The sequence below is a fragment of the Sapajus apella genome, unplaced genomic scaffold (genome assembly GCF_009761245.1).
Source record: "Sapajus apella isolate SASKATOON/1434 unplaced genomic scaffold, GSC_monkey_1.0 scaffold46, whole genome shotgun sequence".
NCBI classification, from domain to species: domain Eukaryota; kingdom Metazoa; phylum Chordata; class Mammalia; order Primates; family Cebidae; genus Sapajus; species Sapajus apella.
Window position 1 is genome coordinate 17737790 of NW_022436986.1, and position 16311 is coordinate 17754100.

Here is a 16311-nt window from a genome sequence, read left to right on the forward strand (position 1 = left end):
GAAAGGTGAGGAAGGAGAGACAATAAAGAGAGGCCAAGGTACACTGATCTCCTTTCCCTTTTTTAAACTCTGAAGTTTAAAAAGAAGGCCAAGAGCCTCCCGGGGACGGGAGGAGCTGGTTCCTTTGTGCTGCCTTTGGCAGCTGCCTGGGAGGGATCATGCCGTGCTGCTTCTCACTGTCACTTTCTCTTTGTCCCGGAGGGTCTCTGACCCTATTTTCTCCCTCTTTCCTCTAGTCCCAAAGCTAACTCTATCCTACATTTCTTTATTTTATTTTATTTTTGAGACAGGGTCTCGTTCTGTTGCCCGGGCTGGAGTGCAATGGTGCGATCTTAGCTCATTGCAGTCTCAGCCTCCTAGATTCAATCAATTCTCCTGCCTCAGCCTCCCTAAAACCTGCGACTACAGATGTGCAACACCATGCCCAGCTAATTTTTCTATCTTTTGTAGAGATGAGGTTTTACCAGCTTCCCCAGGCTGGTCTCAACCTCCTGGGCTCAAGTGATCCACTTGCCTCAGCCTCCCAAAGTACTGGGATTACAGGTGTGAATCACTGAGCCCAGCCTCATCCCTTTTATTAGTTATGTATTTATTTATTTTTAATTGACAAAAATTGTATGTATATATATTTATTATGTACATGTTGTTTTGAAATATATAGACATCGTGGAATGACTAAATCGAGCTAATTAATAATACACATTACTTCACATAGTATGGTGAGAACATGTAAAATATATTCTCTTAACAAAGTTCAAGTATATAGGTTGGGCACAATGGCTCACGCCTGTAATTCCACTACTTTCAGAGACTGTGGCAGGCAGATCACTTGAGGTCAGGAATTCAAGACCAGCCTGGCCAACATGGGAAAACCCCGTCTCTACTAAAAATACAAAAATCACCCAGGCACGATGGTGCATGCCTGTAATCCCATCTACACAGGAGGCTGAGGCAAAATTGCATGAACCTGGGAGGTGGAGATTGCAGTGATCTGAGATCACACCACTGCGCTCCATACTGGGCAACAGAGCAAGACTCCATCTCAAAAACAAAAAAGCAAAAAACAAACAAAACCCCCACAAATTTCAAGCATATAATATGTTATTATTCATACTAACTATAGTCACCATTTGTACAATAGAAAACTTATTCCTCTGTCTAACTAAAATTTTGTATCCTTTTGCCAAATCTCCCCAACCCTTCAGCTTCTCACCCCTGGTAAACATCATTCTACTCTTTTATTCTATGACTTCAGGTTTTTTAGATTCCACATTTAAGTGACATCATATGGTATTTGCCTTTCTGTGTCTGGCTCATTTCACTAACCATAAAGTCCTCCAATGTTGTCACAAATGACAAGATTTTCTTCTTTTTTAAGGCTGAATAGTATTCTACTGTGTATATAGACCTCATTTTCTTTATCCATTCACTCATTGATGGACATCAGGTCGATCTTCCTTCTTAGTCCTGCCATCTTCTCTAATCAGCCCCTGAGCCAATAATGCATCAAATTATCTTCCTGTTGACCAAGTTCTGAACAAACTATTTTGGAAAACCAGAGTGTCAGACAATCAAACAAATGAAATACATCCATGAAACTCACCCTGTCATGCCAACTGTCCCCAGAGCCAAAGACAGTGGTATTGTGTCTGGCCACTCTGTTGGCAGCTTTTCCAGATCTTTCCCATCAGAAATGGAGTGTGTTGTCCAGCCTGAAGAAGCCAGTACAACAGTTCCTGTTGGTAAGTCTGCATTTTTACTTTCCACAATCCTGAAAGATAAAGCACATTAAGGCATGTGATATGTCTTCTCTTTCAAAGGAGTCGGGATGCTGTGGGGTTCGTGTTGACAAAAGGGCACTGAGGTTGATATTCCATGACTGATAGTCTACCTCCCCTTCCATCTTAATTCTTAGCCATCGGCATAGGAGTCATCAGAGAACTCAAAAGTGGACCAGTCACTTGAGGAGTGGCTTGTCTGGTGAGGAGAATCTGTTCCCACCCACTTCTCTTCCTTTTTTCATTTTCTGAGACGGAGTGTTGCTCTGTCACCCAGTCTAGAGTGCAGTGGCAAAATCTCAGTTCACTGCAACCTCCACCTTCCGGGTTCAAGCGATTCTCCTGCCTCAGCCTCCCAGCTAGCTGGGATTATAGGCACCCACCACTGCACCTGGCTAATTTTTGTATTTTCAGTAGAAACAGGGTTTCACCATCTTGACCAGGCTGGTCTTGAACTCCTGACCTCGTGATCCACCCGCCTCTGTCTCCCAAAGTACTGGGATTACAGGCATGAGCCACTGTGCCCAGCCTGCTCTTCCTTTAAGCAAGAGTTCTCTGTCTTCTGGCTCAAGGTGACCTGACACTAGCCTTCTCTTCTTTAGGAGCCGCTCTCTTTCCCTTAGCCTTCTTCTCTCCTGAATCTTTGAGATTCTCCTCTCCACTGTCCCTTTCACTCAGGGTATGGGCATGCTCGGCTCTGCCATTTTATAATCCCATCCCTCCCCTATCTCCTTGTTCCTTCGTCTTCCTTTTTCAGCCAAACCTCTTCACTTCCCACACGTGCTAACCCGCTGCAACCTGCCTCCCATACTTACTACTCCACTAAGGTCACAACAACCTCCTGAGTGCAAAATCCAGTGAATATTCCTTAATCATTGTCCGATTTTACTTTTCCACTCTATTAACACAGGGGCACCCAAAGTCTTCCCCAACTGGTACCAGGATACTGATCTCTCCTGGCTTTTTACCTCCTCCTCTAAGCTGCACCCTTTCTGTCTCATTTATAATGATTCCCTTTCCTTCATCCAACTCTTGATCATTTTTTTTTTTTGAGACAGAGTTTCACTCTTGTTGCCCAGGCTGGAGTGCAATGGCATGATTTCAGCTCACCGCAACCTCCGCCTCCCGAGTTCAAGCAATTCTCCTGTCTCAGCCTCCTGAGTAGCTGGGATTACAGGCATGCACCACCACGCCCGGCTAATTTTTTGTATTTTTAGTAGAGACAAGGTTTCTCCGTGTTAGTCAGGCTGGTCTCGAACTCCTAACCTCAGGATCTGCTGGCCTCAGCCTCCCAGAGTGCTGGGATTACAGGTGTGAGCCACTGCGCCTGGCCTCAACTGTTTATCATACTTTATCATCTTTCCTCCCCAGATCATAAAGTTATATAACACATATTTATTCTGGAAATTTTTAAACATATAAAATAAAAGTATCAGTTCTAATCTCACAGCACAAAGACAACTGCTAATACCTGGCAATCTTAATGGTATATTTAAAAATGTGTATTATAAATATTTACACAATTGAAGTAATTTTATATGTTTTGTAACCTAAAATTTATCTGTCGCCGGGCGCGGTGGCTCAAGCCTGTAATCCCAGCACTTCGGGAGGCCGAGGCGGGTGGATCATGAGGTCAAGAGATCGAGACCATCCAGGTCAACATGGTGAAACCCCGTCTCTACTAAAAATACAAAAAATCAGCTGGGCATGGTGGTGCGTGCCTGTAATCCCAGCTACTCAGGAGACTGAGGCAGGAGAATTGCCTGAACTCAGGAGGCGGAGGTTGTGGTGAGCCGAGATCGCGCCATTGCACTCCAGCCTGGGTAACATGAGTGAAACTCCATCTCAAAAAAAAAAAAAAAAAAAAAAATTTATCTGTCAACATTCCACTGGTCTATATGATGTATACCTTTTTCCATGTTAGTAAGAATCCATCAAAAACAGTAATGAATTTAATTATGACCCCATTATTAGAATACTTTAAGTATTTTTCCTTTTTTAAAAAATTTTTTCCTTTTTTCTCTGAGTCTGCTTGCTAGGAAATATAATTAATATTCATAAACATGATTATTATTTCCTTTTTTTTTTTTTGAGACACAGTCTCCATTTGTCACTCAGGCTGGAGTATAGTGGTGCAATCATGGCTCACTGTAGCCTCAACCTCCTGAGCTTAAGTGATCCTCCCACCTCAGCCTCCTGAGTAGCTGGGACAGAGTAGCTGGGACCACAGTAACACACCACCATGTCCATCTAATTTTTGGTTTTTTTTTTTTTTTTGAGACAAGAGTTTTGACCTGTTGCCCAGTCTGGAGTGCAATGGCATGATCTTGGCTCACTGCAACCTCTGCCTCCTGGGTTCAAGCAATTCTTGTGCCTCAGCCTCCTGAGTAGCTGGGATTATAGGTATGTACCACCACACCAGCTAATTTTTGTATTTTTAGCAGAGATGGGGTTTCACCATGTTGCCCAGGCTAGTCTTGAACCCCTGATCTCAGGTGATCCACCCACCTCAGCCTCCCAAAGTACTGAGATTACAGGTGTGAGCCACTGCACCCAGCATTTTTTATATTTTTTGTAGAGACAAGGTTTACCATATTGCCCGAGGTAGTCTCAAACTCCTAGTTTCACCCACCTCAGCCTCCTGAAGTGCAGGGATTACAGGAATTAACCACTGCGCCTGGCTGAACATTGTTTCCTTAGTCAGGATTTCTATAAATCGTATTACTAGGTCAAAGAGTATTAAAATATTTGAAATTCTTGCTGCATATTGCCAAATTCCCTTCCAGAAGATTGTGGCAACTTTCATTGCCACCATGAATATATGAGTGTATCATCTCCATCACTGAGTATTATATTTAAAAAAATAGTTTGCCAATCCAGCAAACACAAATACATGTTCATTTCTTTAATTATTAGCAAGAAATGTGTGAGACTTATATGAAGAAAACTGTTAATGGGATATAAGACAAAATGGATAAATGGAGAAGCATACCTTGTGTTTGGAAAGAGAAATTGTAAAGATGTCAGTTTCCTCTAAATAAATCTGTAAGGTCATTGAAATCCCTATAAAGATCCACACAAGATTTCAACAAATGGTATTATAATAACTGGCTAGTCATTGAGACATAAAATTTTAAAAAATAAAAAATGAGATGTTTGGGTTTTTTTAGAGACAGGGTTTCACCATGTTTCCCAGGCTGGTCTCAAACTCCTGAGCTCAATTTATCCATGTTGGCCTCCCAAAGTGTTAGGATTACAGGTGTGAGACACTGCACCTGATCTCACTCTTTATTCCAATATAAAAACTAAATGACTCAAAGATTTTTATTGTAAAAAATTAAACTATAAAATACAGAAAACATGAATAATTTTTTTTTTTTGAGACGGACTTTCGCTCTTGTTACCCAGGCTGGAGTGCAATGACGTAATCTCGGCTCACCGCAACCTCTGCCTCCTGGGTTCAAGCAATTATTCTGCCTCAGCCTACTGAGTAGCTGGGATTACAGGCATCCACCACTGCGCCTGGCTAATTTTTGTATTTTTCATAGAGATGGGGTTTTACCACGTTGGCTGGTCTGGTCTTGAACTTCCAACCTCAGGTGATCCACGCCTCAGCCTCCCAAAGTGCTGGGATTACAGGCGTGAGCCACTGCACACAGCGTGAATAAATGTTTTAGTAATTATGGAGTGGAGAATGCCTTTCTAAGCATGAGAGGAAACTAAAAGACCATAATTATAAATCTTTATAATTTTATCACATGAAATGTTAAACTATAATTGGACACAGAAGAAAGATCAACTAAGGCCCAAACATTTGCAACACTAATATCCTGAACGTGCAAGCAGCTTTTACAAATCAATATAACAAATGAGAAGACCTAAAGGAAAAGGGCAAAGGATATAAGCAGATAATCCACAGAAGAAAATTGAAAATTAACTTACAAAAAGAAGGTCAACATCACTAATAATAAAAGAAATGCAAACTAAACTAAGCATAAATTATTCATATTCATCTCATGTTGTCAACACTGATGGTGAACAGTATAAGAGAAACAGGTTAATACTGTTGATAGGAGTAAACAATCATACAATTTTTTGTTGTTGTTGTTTTTGAAACAATGTCTTGCTCTATTGCTCAGGCTGGAGTGCAAAGGCATGATAGCTCACTGCAACCCCACCTCCTGGATTCAAGCGATTCTCATGCCTCAGGCTCCTGAATAGCTGGGATTACAGGTGCCCACTACCACATCTGACTAGTTGTTTTATTTTTAGTAGAGATGGGGTTTTGCCACGTTGACCAGGCTGGTCTCAGACTCCTCACCTCAAGTGATCCCCCTGCCTCTGCCTCCCAAAATGCTGGGATTACAGGCATGAGCCACTGTGTCCGGCCTTCATATAATTTTTTTGAAGAACAATTTGTCATCACCTTTTCAGATTAAAAATATACATCTCTTTGGGTCTAGAATTTATACTTCTGGGAATTTAATGTAAAGCAATACTCATTCAAGAGGGAAAAGAATACACAGATACACATATAGATACATACATGCTCCTGGAAGAATTATTTGTCATAGAAAAAATTGAAAACAGTTGTTATCAGTAGTAGACTAGTTAAATGGTGGAAAAGAATAAAATAATTTGCAGCTATTAAAAGGTAGGTGGTATATTTATATACTGTCAGTGAAAGACATCCTTAACCTATTAAGTGATAGAAAGTAGTTTTCTAAAGGGCATTTAATTCCATTTAAAATTTATATATAAAAGTATGTGCACCAAACAATTTTGTTTTTAAGATGGAGTTTTGCTTTGTCATCCAGGCTAGAGTGCAGTGGTGCAATCTTAGCTCACTGCAATCTCCGCCTCCCAGGTTCAAGTGATTTTCCTGCCTCAGCCTTCCAAGTAGCTGGGATTACAGGCATGCACCACCATGCCCAGCTAATTTTTGTATCTTTGGTAGAGACAGGGTTTCACCATGTTGGCCAGGCTGGTCTCAAATTCCTGACCTCAAGTGATCTGCCCACCTCAGCCTCCAAATGTGCTGGGATCACAGGCGTGAGCCACTGTGCCCGACCCACAATTTTTGAAAATTAACCATAGTTGTCTTTTTTTTTTTTTGAGACAGTCTTGCTCTGTCACCTGAGGTGGAGTGCAGTGGCGCAATCTCAGCTCACTGCAACCTCCACCTCCCGGGTTTAAGCAATTCTCTATCCCAGCCTCCTGAGCAGCTAAGATTACAGGTACATACCACCACGCCGGCTAATTTTTTATATTTTTAGTAGAGACAGGTTTCACCATGCTTGGCCAAGCTGGTCTCGAACTCCCAACCTTGTGATCCACCTGCCTCGGCCTCTCCATAGTTGTCTTTATGGTTCAGATGATGGGGGAGCTTTCAGTTTCCAAGATAAAAATTTTTGTTTTATTTGAACTTTTACAATAATTATGACCTGTATGAATTCTTTTTATTTATTTATTTATTTTTAAACTACTTTTAGTAATTAAAAGTAAGGATGGCAAAGTGGAGCAGAAAGTATGACAATTCCACATCCTTCCCTCCTTTCCAACTAGTCAGGAAGGGTACAGGATTTCCCAAGTTGCTTCAAAGATCACGAGTGAACCACACAGGCTGAAGAAATTGTAGGAGTAATGGGCAGAGACAGGGCCCAGCAGGAGGTAAAGAGGAGACATATTTTGCAAGCATTGGGACCAGTGGAAATGATTACCTGGCCACTTGCTGCCCCATCATTGTATCACCTTCCTTCAATCTTTTGGCTGCCACTCTGGAAAAAAAAAAATATTGCATTCTTAATACATAAGAGCATCTGGGGACTGTTTTAAGTTTCAAGCCAAATGAAAAGCTGCTAGGTAAGTGTATGTGGCAGTAAAACCTGGATAGATGAAGTCATATAGTTAGGTGAGACGCAGGAAGAAAGCTGTTAGAGGAAGTTCTGCTCTGTGACCTCAGATAAGCACTCCGGTTGGATTTTTTTATGTGCGAACACAAAAGTCTTACTACCATGTTCAAGTAAAGATGAATTTCTACCAATGACTTTAAAAAATATAATCCAGGCACCACTGCATACTTGTTACCCAAAACACTAGCTACACAAAAAGAGGCCAATTAACATTTCAAAATTGTGTTTTCCACTTGAGATTTGAATCTTTATCAATCAGCTATGAAAAAAATGTAAAAGAACAATGGCTATTTTATTTATCTAGGCAAAAAATTACTGACGACTTAGTGATAAATAAAGGCTTTTGATTTCCTCCCCTCCCTGAGTTGTTTGCTGAATATATAAGTTTGACTCAACTGCAGATTTACCTAAATTAAAAAAATACAGGTAAATGGAAAGCCAGAAAAAGTTGATGTTAGTCTTAGCATCTTCCTCTACCCAGATTATTTGCCAGTAGTGAAATGCACAAATTGGAGTTTGGCTTTTTTCTTTAAGAGATGGGATCTTGCTCTGTTACCTGGAGTGCAGTGGCATGATCTCGGGTCACTGAAACCTCGGCCTCCCAGGCTCAAGTGATCCTTCCACCTCAGCCTCCTGAGAAGCTGGGACCACAGGCATGCGCCACCATGTCTGGCTAATTTTTTGTATTTTTAGTAGAGACGGGGTTTCATTACATTACCCAGGCTTTATTTTTTCTTTTAAGTTTTGTTTTTGTTTTTTTTTTTTCCTGGAAGTAATTCTGTTGAGCAATGAAAGGCAAATTGTGCAGAGCGATAGGAAATGGTTGGGACAAAGAGACCAAGAGTGATCTAATCACTAATCTTTTTAGACCTTTGCCTGCAAAAGATGTGTGTGCACGAATCCTGTCACTGATACTGTGCTGGGAGAACCAGAGGGAAAGTGACAATGTTTTAAGTCAGTTGGATATTTTAAAAGATGAACTACCTCAAAATAGCATTTAACACAGCATTAGCATGTTGAGGGGGGAAATAAATAATACCTCATGTAAGGATCCACGGTGAGGAACAAAGCTTCAAGCAGGACCTCTGCAAAATAGAGCATTCCATAGGCAATTAGAAACTCGAGGCCTAAGACGAACAATGGACACTGAGCACTACTAGATGGGGGAGGGTGAGACAGGGACAGGGTTGAGAAACTACCTATGAGGTACCGTGCTTACTAACGGGGCGACAGGATCATTCATACACCAAACCTCAGTCACATGTGATTTACCCATAGAACAAACCTGCATATGTGCCCCTAAAACCAAAATAAAAGTAGAAGGAAAAAAAAAAAAACAGAACTTAAGACCTGATGCCTTCATTGTTTTTGGCTTTTTTTTTTTTTTTTGAGACAGTTTTGCTCTTATTGCCCAGGCTGGAGTGCAATGGCGCGATCTCGGCTCACTGCAACCTCCACCTCCCAAGTTCAAGCAATTCTCCTGCCTCAGCCTCTGGAGTAGCTGGGATTACCGGCATGCACCAGCATACCCAGCTAATTTTGTATTTTTAGTAGAGATGGGGTTTCTCCATGTTGGTCAAACTGGTCTCGAACTCCCAACTTCAGGTGATCCGCCCGCCTTGACCTCCCAAAGTGCTGAGATTACAGGCATGAGCCACCAAGCCTGGCTTTTTTTTTTTTTTTTTTTTTGAGATGGAGTCTTGCCCTGTTGCCCAGGCTGGAGTGCAGTGGCTTGATCTCTGCACACTGCAATCTCCATCTCCCGGGTTCAAGTGATTCTTTGCCTCAGCCTCCAGAGTAGCTGGGATTACAGGTGTACCCACCACCATGCCCGACTAATTTTTGTATTTTTAGTAGAGACGGGGTTTCACCATGTTGGCCAGGCTTGTCTTAAACTCCTGCCCTCAAGAGATCTGCCCATCTTGGTGTCCCAAAGTGCTGGGATTACAGGCGTGAGCCACTGCATCAGGCCTCTTTTTGACATCCTAAAAAAACACAGATAATATTTCTGTTGCAGGGTTGCCTTCCCATCTGTGCTTCTATGGAAGAGACAAGAAGGGGTTCTCACTTTTGGCCCACCCCAGTTAATAGTAATAATAATAATAATAATGCTATTTACTCAATACTCATTCCAGGCTTTACATGAATTATTTCATTTGATATTCAACAAATACTGTTTTCATTTTATTTAAGTTTAGGTTAAGTAACTTGCCCAAGGCCACATGTAAACCATTATGTCACAGTGCTCACCATACAGTTTCATTGCCAGCCACAGTTAGTGTTAGATAATGTGCATTTTGCTGGAGTGACTCCCATGTATACATTCTTTGGAATTTTGAATTTGAATCATGGCCATCACAGCTTATATGGAATTGAACACTTTGCCATGCTACTTCATTGCATCCTCTTTTCTCAAAAGCTTACTTACCTCTAAACACTCCTTACAGACTCCTCTTAAAGTCTGAACTCTGCATATAGCTACTGGGCAGTGCTTGCCTCACTGTCATCATCAGGCTCACAAGGACAGAGAAGACATCCTCCCCACAGTCTGGTGAAAGCCATGAAGAGTAATGCAATCAAGCATGAATTTAAATTATCAATGAAAGCAGAGGAATCCTGCCACATGACATGGAGGCTTCACACAGAGAACCCTGGAAAGGTTTTTGTGGCAGATTGCAAAATGACCACAAATAACTCCCACCCTTGAGTGCTGGTCTCCTTGCCATTTCTGCCATCAAGAAATCTATTTTCTGCCTCTTGAATCTAAGCCTGGTGTTGTGATTTGCTTTGACCATGGGATGTTAGCAAACATGGTACAAGTAGAGGCTTGAAAAGTGCTTACACAGCAGGGCGTGGTAGCTCACACCTTTAATCCCAGCACTTTGGGAGGCCAAGGTGGGTGGATCATCTGAGGTCAGGAGTTCAAAACCCTGGCCAAGATGGGGAAACCTGGTCTCTATTAACAATACAAAAATTAGCGGGGCATACTGGTGCACGCCTGTAATCCCAGCTACTCAGGAGGCTGAGGCAGGAAAATTGCTTGAACCTGGGAGGTGGAGGTGGAGGTTGCAGTGAGCCAAGATTGTGCCACCATACTCCAACCTGGGCAACAGAGTGAGACTCTGTCTCACAAAGAAAAGAAAGAAAGAAGAAAGGAAGGAAGGAAGGAAGAAGAAAGGAAGGAAGGAAGGAAGAAGGAAGGAAGGAAGGGAGGGAGGGAGGGAGAGAAAGAAGGAAAGAAAAGAAAGAAGAAAGAAAGAAAAGAAAGAAAGAAAAAGAAAGAAAGAAAAGAAAGAAAGAAAAAGAAAGAAAGAAAGAAAGAAAGAAAGAAAAAAAGAAAAGAAAAGAAAAGAAAAGAAAAGAGCTCGTACATCGGAGCTTGCCAACAGCTGCTCCTCTAGATCTATGGGACCACTATGAGAACAGAGCTCAAACTAGCCTGCTAGAAAGGCCACATAGATAAGAACTGAGGCATGCACCCCAGCAGACATGTAAACAAGGCCCATCCTAAATTAATTCTTTGCCAACCCAAAGAATTGTAAACTAATAAATGATGGTTGTTTAAAGTCACTAAACTTTGAGGTAGTTTCTTATGCGGTAAAGGCTAACTGATATAGTTCCTTCCAACTCTGAAATCTTTTGAGTATGACTTACCTCCATTTTTTAAGGGCGGGAGCTCAGCTGTCTTCAACTCAAAGTCACTATTAGTAGGACTGCCAACAAAGTGCTTCTTCAGGGTCCACCTCTTAGCATGAACCATCCTGAAGCTCCTAGAACACAGTCAATATGTAGTCAATATGCATTTTAACAGTTCCCTAGCCATCGGACTGAGCCCAGATAGCACAACTACAATATCCCCAAATCCCAACATTATCATGTAATATCAACCACATTCATTTAATATTTACTATGTTTCTGGTGTCATGCTAAGCACTTCATATAGAGTACCTCATTTTATCCTTACAACTTCCCTATAAGACAGGCATTAGTATCATTGCCAGTGTATGGATGAGGAAACTGAAGTTTAAAGAAACCTTCAAGACAAGGAAAAAATATAAATCAACAAAGAAATTCTTCCCTCTCCCCCCCCCACCCCGGGCCCGCTGGCTCACGCCTGTAATCCCAGCACTTTGGGAGGCTGAGGTGGGCGGATCATGAGGTCAAAAGATCGAGACCATCCTGGCCGACATGGTGAAACTCCGTCTCTACCAAAAATACAAAAATTAGCCAGGCCTGCTGGCACGTGCCTGTGGTCCCAGCTACTCGGGAGGCTGAGGCGGAAGAATCACTTGAACCCAGGAGGCGGAGGCTGCAGTGAGCCGAGATTGTGCCACTGCACTCCAGCCTGGCAACAGAGCAAGACTCAGTCTCCAAAAAAAAAAAAAAAAAGAAATTCTTCCCAACCACTGCTAGGCTAGAGTTTCTCTATGGCACTGAACAGCTACCGAGAATGTGAATATTCTGTTTCTCATCTCATATGGAGTGCATCCCAAGAAAAAGCATCAGCCACAAAGAACCAAATAGAAAGAAGTCCATTTATCCCTTTTCAGATGGAAAGAGCCGGGCATTTCAAGGCAGCCTCAGAACTCCTGGAAACCACCGGGGGGCGCCACTGCTCCGCCCCATTTTCAGGTGGGTTTGTTTTTTGTTTGTTTGTTTGTTTGTTTGTTTTTTCCAATACTTTTGTCTCTTTCTTGTAGAGACAAGCCTCACTGTGTTGCCGAGGCGATCCTCCCTCCCAAAGTGCTGGGATTACTTGCGCTCAGCCATTTTGTTTGGCCCAAGGAGGGATTTGAGTTTAAACTTCACACTAAACCGATTTTGAGCTTAAACTGTACACCAAAGCAACGGAAGATGATGAAAGCTGCCCGGAGCCGAGGGCTCAGGACGTTCTGTTTGGACTGAACTCTTCCGAATCACATGAGACCCGCGCCTTCCCGCGGGTGCATCAGCTACAAACAATCCGACTACGAAACGATCTGCAGCTGCCGGCGACCTCCCCCGCTCCCCAAACCAGTGCCGCGGGGAAGGGACACTGGTGGCCTGGAGGGAGCATTTCCGCATTGCGGGGCAGCCAGAGGGGCGGTCCGATCCGCAGCTCGGGGCTGTTCCTTCTTTTTTTAAAAAAATAATTAAGACTATTTTTAATGGACGAAACATAATTGTATACATTTATGGGGTACTCTGTGATGTTTTGACATATATACACAATGTAGAATTATTAAATCAAGCTAATTAGCGTAACCCCCATCGCCTTTTTTTTTTTTTGAGGCAGAGTCTCGCTGTCGCCCAGGCTGGAGTGTAGTGGCGCGATCTCGGCTCACTGCAACCTCCACCTCCCGGGTTCAAGCGATTCTCCTGTCTCAGCCTCCGAAACAGCTGGGATTACAGGCTTGCGCTACCACGTCCGGCTAACTTATGTATTTTTAGCAGAGACGGGCTTTCCCCATGTTGGCCAGGCTGGTCTTGAACTCCTGAGCTCAAATGATCCGCCGGCCTCGGCCTCCCAAAGTGCTGGGATTACAGGGGTGAGCCACCGCGACCGGCCCTACCAATCACTTTTATGGTGATACATTCGAAGTTTACTTTTCGCTATTTTGAAATACACATTATTGGCTCTAGTCACCCTGCTGTGAGACAGATCTTAGAACCTACTCCTCTCATCTCTGAACTGTGTACCTTTAGGCCAACAAGTCCCCATTCCCTCCATAACCCGCTCCCTGCCTCTGGCAACCATCATTCTAGTCTTTATGAGTTCAACTTTTTTAGAGTCTACACATCTTCGTCCCTTTTCCCAAAAACGCAACCGCTGGACATTCCAAACTCGCTGCAAGTCCAGAAGCCCTCCTGGAAAGCGTCTGGTCTGGCCGCAGAGGGGCGAGGTCCCCGGGAAGGTCTCGCTCGCCCAAGGATGGGGTCCGGCGCGGCGCCCGGCCCTTTCTTCCACCCTCCCCCCCTTGTTGTGCAGTTCCGCAAGTTCCCAGGCCAGCCCCTTCCCGGGTGCAGGCAGCTACCGGGTGTCCCGGGTTGTAACCAGGCTTTCCTTTTCCCCCCCGCGCCAGTCTCCGAGCTCTCGAATGACCTGCAGGGCCCGGGAGGCGTCGGAACCTCGGCTCCCAATCTCCTCCCAGTGGAAGACCCAGCGGTCACTCGGCAAAAGTGAAGGAGGGATAAATGTAAACCTCTTCCACTGGGACGTCTACAGACTCGGCAGGAAGAAAGCGAAAGGGTTAGGGGAGGGTGAAAAGGGACCAAAAAAAAGCAGGAGGTCTACTTACAGGAGTCCGAGCGTTCCACTGCCTGGGGAAGGCGGCTGGGACTGTGCAGCCAGGCTCCCCGGAACCGGGTTATGACAGGTCCCAGGAGAGGGTGGGGCCACCCCAGGGTGGGGCTGCTCCTGGAGAGTGAGAGCCCGGCCCCGAGAAAGTCACAGGAGGAAAACCAGGGTCCTGGAAATCTGTGTGCATTTGTGTGTGTGTGTGTCTGTGTGTGCCTATGTGCATGTGTGTGTCCGTGTGTATGTGTGCGTGCGTGCGTGTGTGTGTGTGCACGTGTGCGTCTGTGTGTGTTGGGGAGTTGGGGACTTCTGATAGTAAAACCACTAACTGAGCTTTGTCCAGGTGACACTGGACCTGCGCCTGCTGTCCTAATTTGGAGCCCTGTGGAAATACGCCCTGCGAGGGAACCAGCCTTGGCATCTGCGGCACAGGCCAGAGGAAACCAAAGGCAGGGCCTGAGGCGGCCACATCCAGAATCAGCTCCCTGTGCTGGCTCCCATCCCTGGGTTCCCTGTCAGCCCGGCTGTTTGCGGGCAGTGCAATCTTTCGCTCAGGGCTGGGGTGCAGACCCCCTGCCTGTCTGTCCCCAGTCCGCCTGTTGAACACCTACTCACCTTCCACGAGTCAATTCAAGACCTCTGTGAGCCCTTCCCAGACTCCCCCAGGTAGGAGTGAGCGGTCTTGCCACTGAGGTGCCCCACCCATCACACCCTAGCAAACATCAGCCCTTGACCCGCCTCTTCAAGGAGAGGTGGTCTAAGATGGGGGGTTGAATGTGAACCAAGTCATTGGTATTAGACGGTTGCAAGTTCGAAGGCTGCACCTGCCACTTACTAATGGTGTAGCTTTCAGAGACTTACTTACTTTCTCCTTGCCTCACTCAGTTCAGCCATTGGCAAGATGGGAATAAGAACAATGCCTAACTCCCAGTCATTATGAAGATTCAATGTCTTTTATTTATTTATCTTAATTTTAATTATTTTGAGGTCTCGCTCTGTCACCCAGGTTGGAGTGCAGCAGTGGGAATCATAGCTTATTGCAGCCTCGAACTCCTGGGTTCAGATGAACCTCCTTCAGCCTCCCTAGAAGCTGGGATTACAGGCCCACCACCATGCCTGGCTCAATGTCTCTCCTTGTAAGGGTATCAGTCACACTGGATGAGAGCCCCACTTGTAAGCCTCAGTTTAACTTAATCATGTCTTTGAAGGCCCTGTCTTCAAATACTGTCAAATGGATTAGGGCTCACTATTATGGCCTCATTTAACCTTAATTACCACTTTAAAGGTCCTATCTCCAAACACAGTTACATTCTGAGTACTGAGAGTTGGAGACTTTTAACACAGGAAATTGGAGAGGACACAGTTCAGCCCATAACAGAGCATGTGGATCAAGTGTGGCAGATGCACACCACAGGATATATGCAGCAATCAGAAGCACTGGGTTTGGTGTACATAAAGCAACTTGGATGGACCCTAAAAACACAATGCTCCAGCATTTTGGGAGGCCAAGGAGGGAGGATCACAAGGTCAAGAGATCAAGACCATCCTGGCCGACATGGTGAAACCCCGTCTCTACTAAAAATACAAAATTAGCTGGGTGTGGTGGCACTTACCTGTAGTCCCAGCTACTTGGGAGGCTGAGGCAGGGGAATCACTTGAACCTGGGAGATGGAGGTTGCAGTGAGCCAAGAATGTGCCACTGTACTCCAGCCTGGTGATAGATCAAGACTGCCAAAAACAAAAAACAGAAACAAACCAAAAAAACCTCACAACACTGAGAGTTGAATTCTTCCTAGTCATCAGCGTTTGTAGCACTTTATCCCCGCTGTTCTGCCAAATTCTTTCTTTCTCACTCTCTCTATCTCTCATTAATTTATGTAACAACAACAGCAACAAAAAAACCCATTCCGAGGCTGGGTGCTGTGGCTCATGCCTGTAATCCTAGCACTCTGGGAGGCTGAGGCAGAAGGATCACTTGAGGTCAAGCATTCAAGATCTGCCTGGGCAACATAGCTTCAATCTGGGAGGTGGAGGCTGGAGTGAGCTGTGATCATGCCACTGCACTCTAGCCTGGGTGTCTAAGTGATATCCTGTCTCGAAAAACAAAAAGCAAACAAACAAACAGAAACCTCCATTCCCGCTTTTTCTCCTCCTACTAAAGGTAACTATTGTGATATGCTTGATGTGCATACAGTTCTTTTTTACATGTTCTTTCATAATGTACACTGTGGGTAGATACTTTTATAGAAACAGTATTGTGTTACATATCTCGTTTCTCTTTTTCTTTTAAGACATCTTGTTATAGAATCACTCTGTTTCTTTTGGATATTAGAAGAATTAATAA

At 44.1% G+C, this 16311-nt stretch overlaps 1 protein-coding gene across 1 annotated transcript in view; it reads right to left on the bottom strand.

Moving 5' to 3' along the window:
• The window catches only part of PTGR1 (prostaglandin reductase 1), a 39792-nt gene extending 25580 nt beyond the window's left edge, over positions 1-14212 (bottom strand). Inside the window, exons 1-5 of the mRNA XM_032240341.1 lie at positions 13969-14212; positions 11345-11460; positions 8730-8775; positions 7499-7555; positions 1604-1771 (exon numbers count right to left, since the gene is read on the bottom strand). Coding sequence (XP_032096232.1) covers positions 1604-1771; positions 7499-7555; positions 8730-8775; positions 11345-11450 — 377 coding nt within the window. The 5' untranslated portion in view covers positions 11451-11460; positions 13969-14212. The remainder of the gene's footprint in view (positions 1-1603; positions 1772-7498; positions 7556-8729; positions 8776-11344; positions 11461-13968) is intronic.
• Between the last annotated feature and the right edge of the window lie 2099 nt (positions 14213-16311).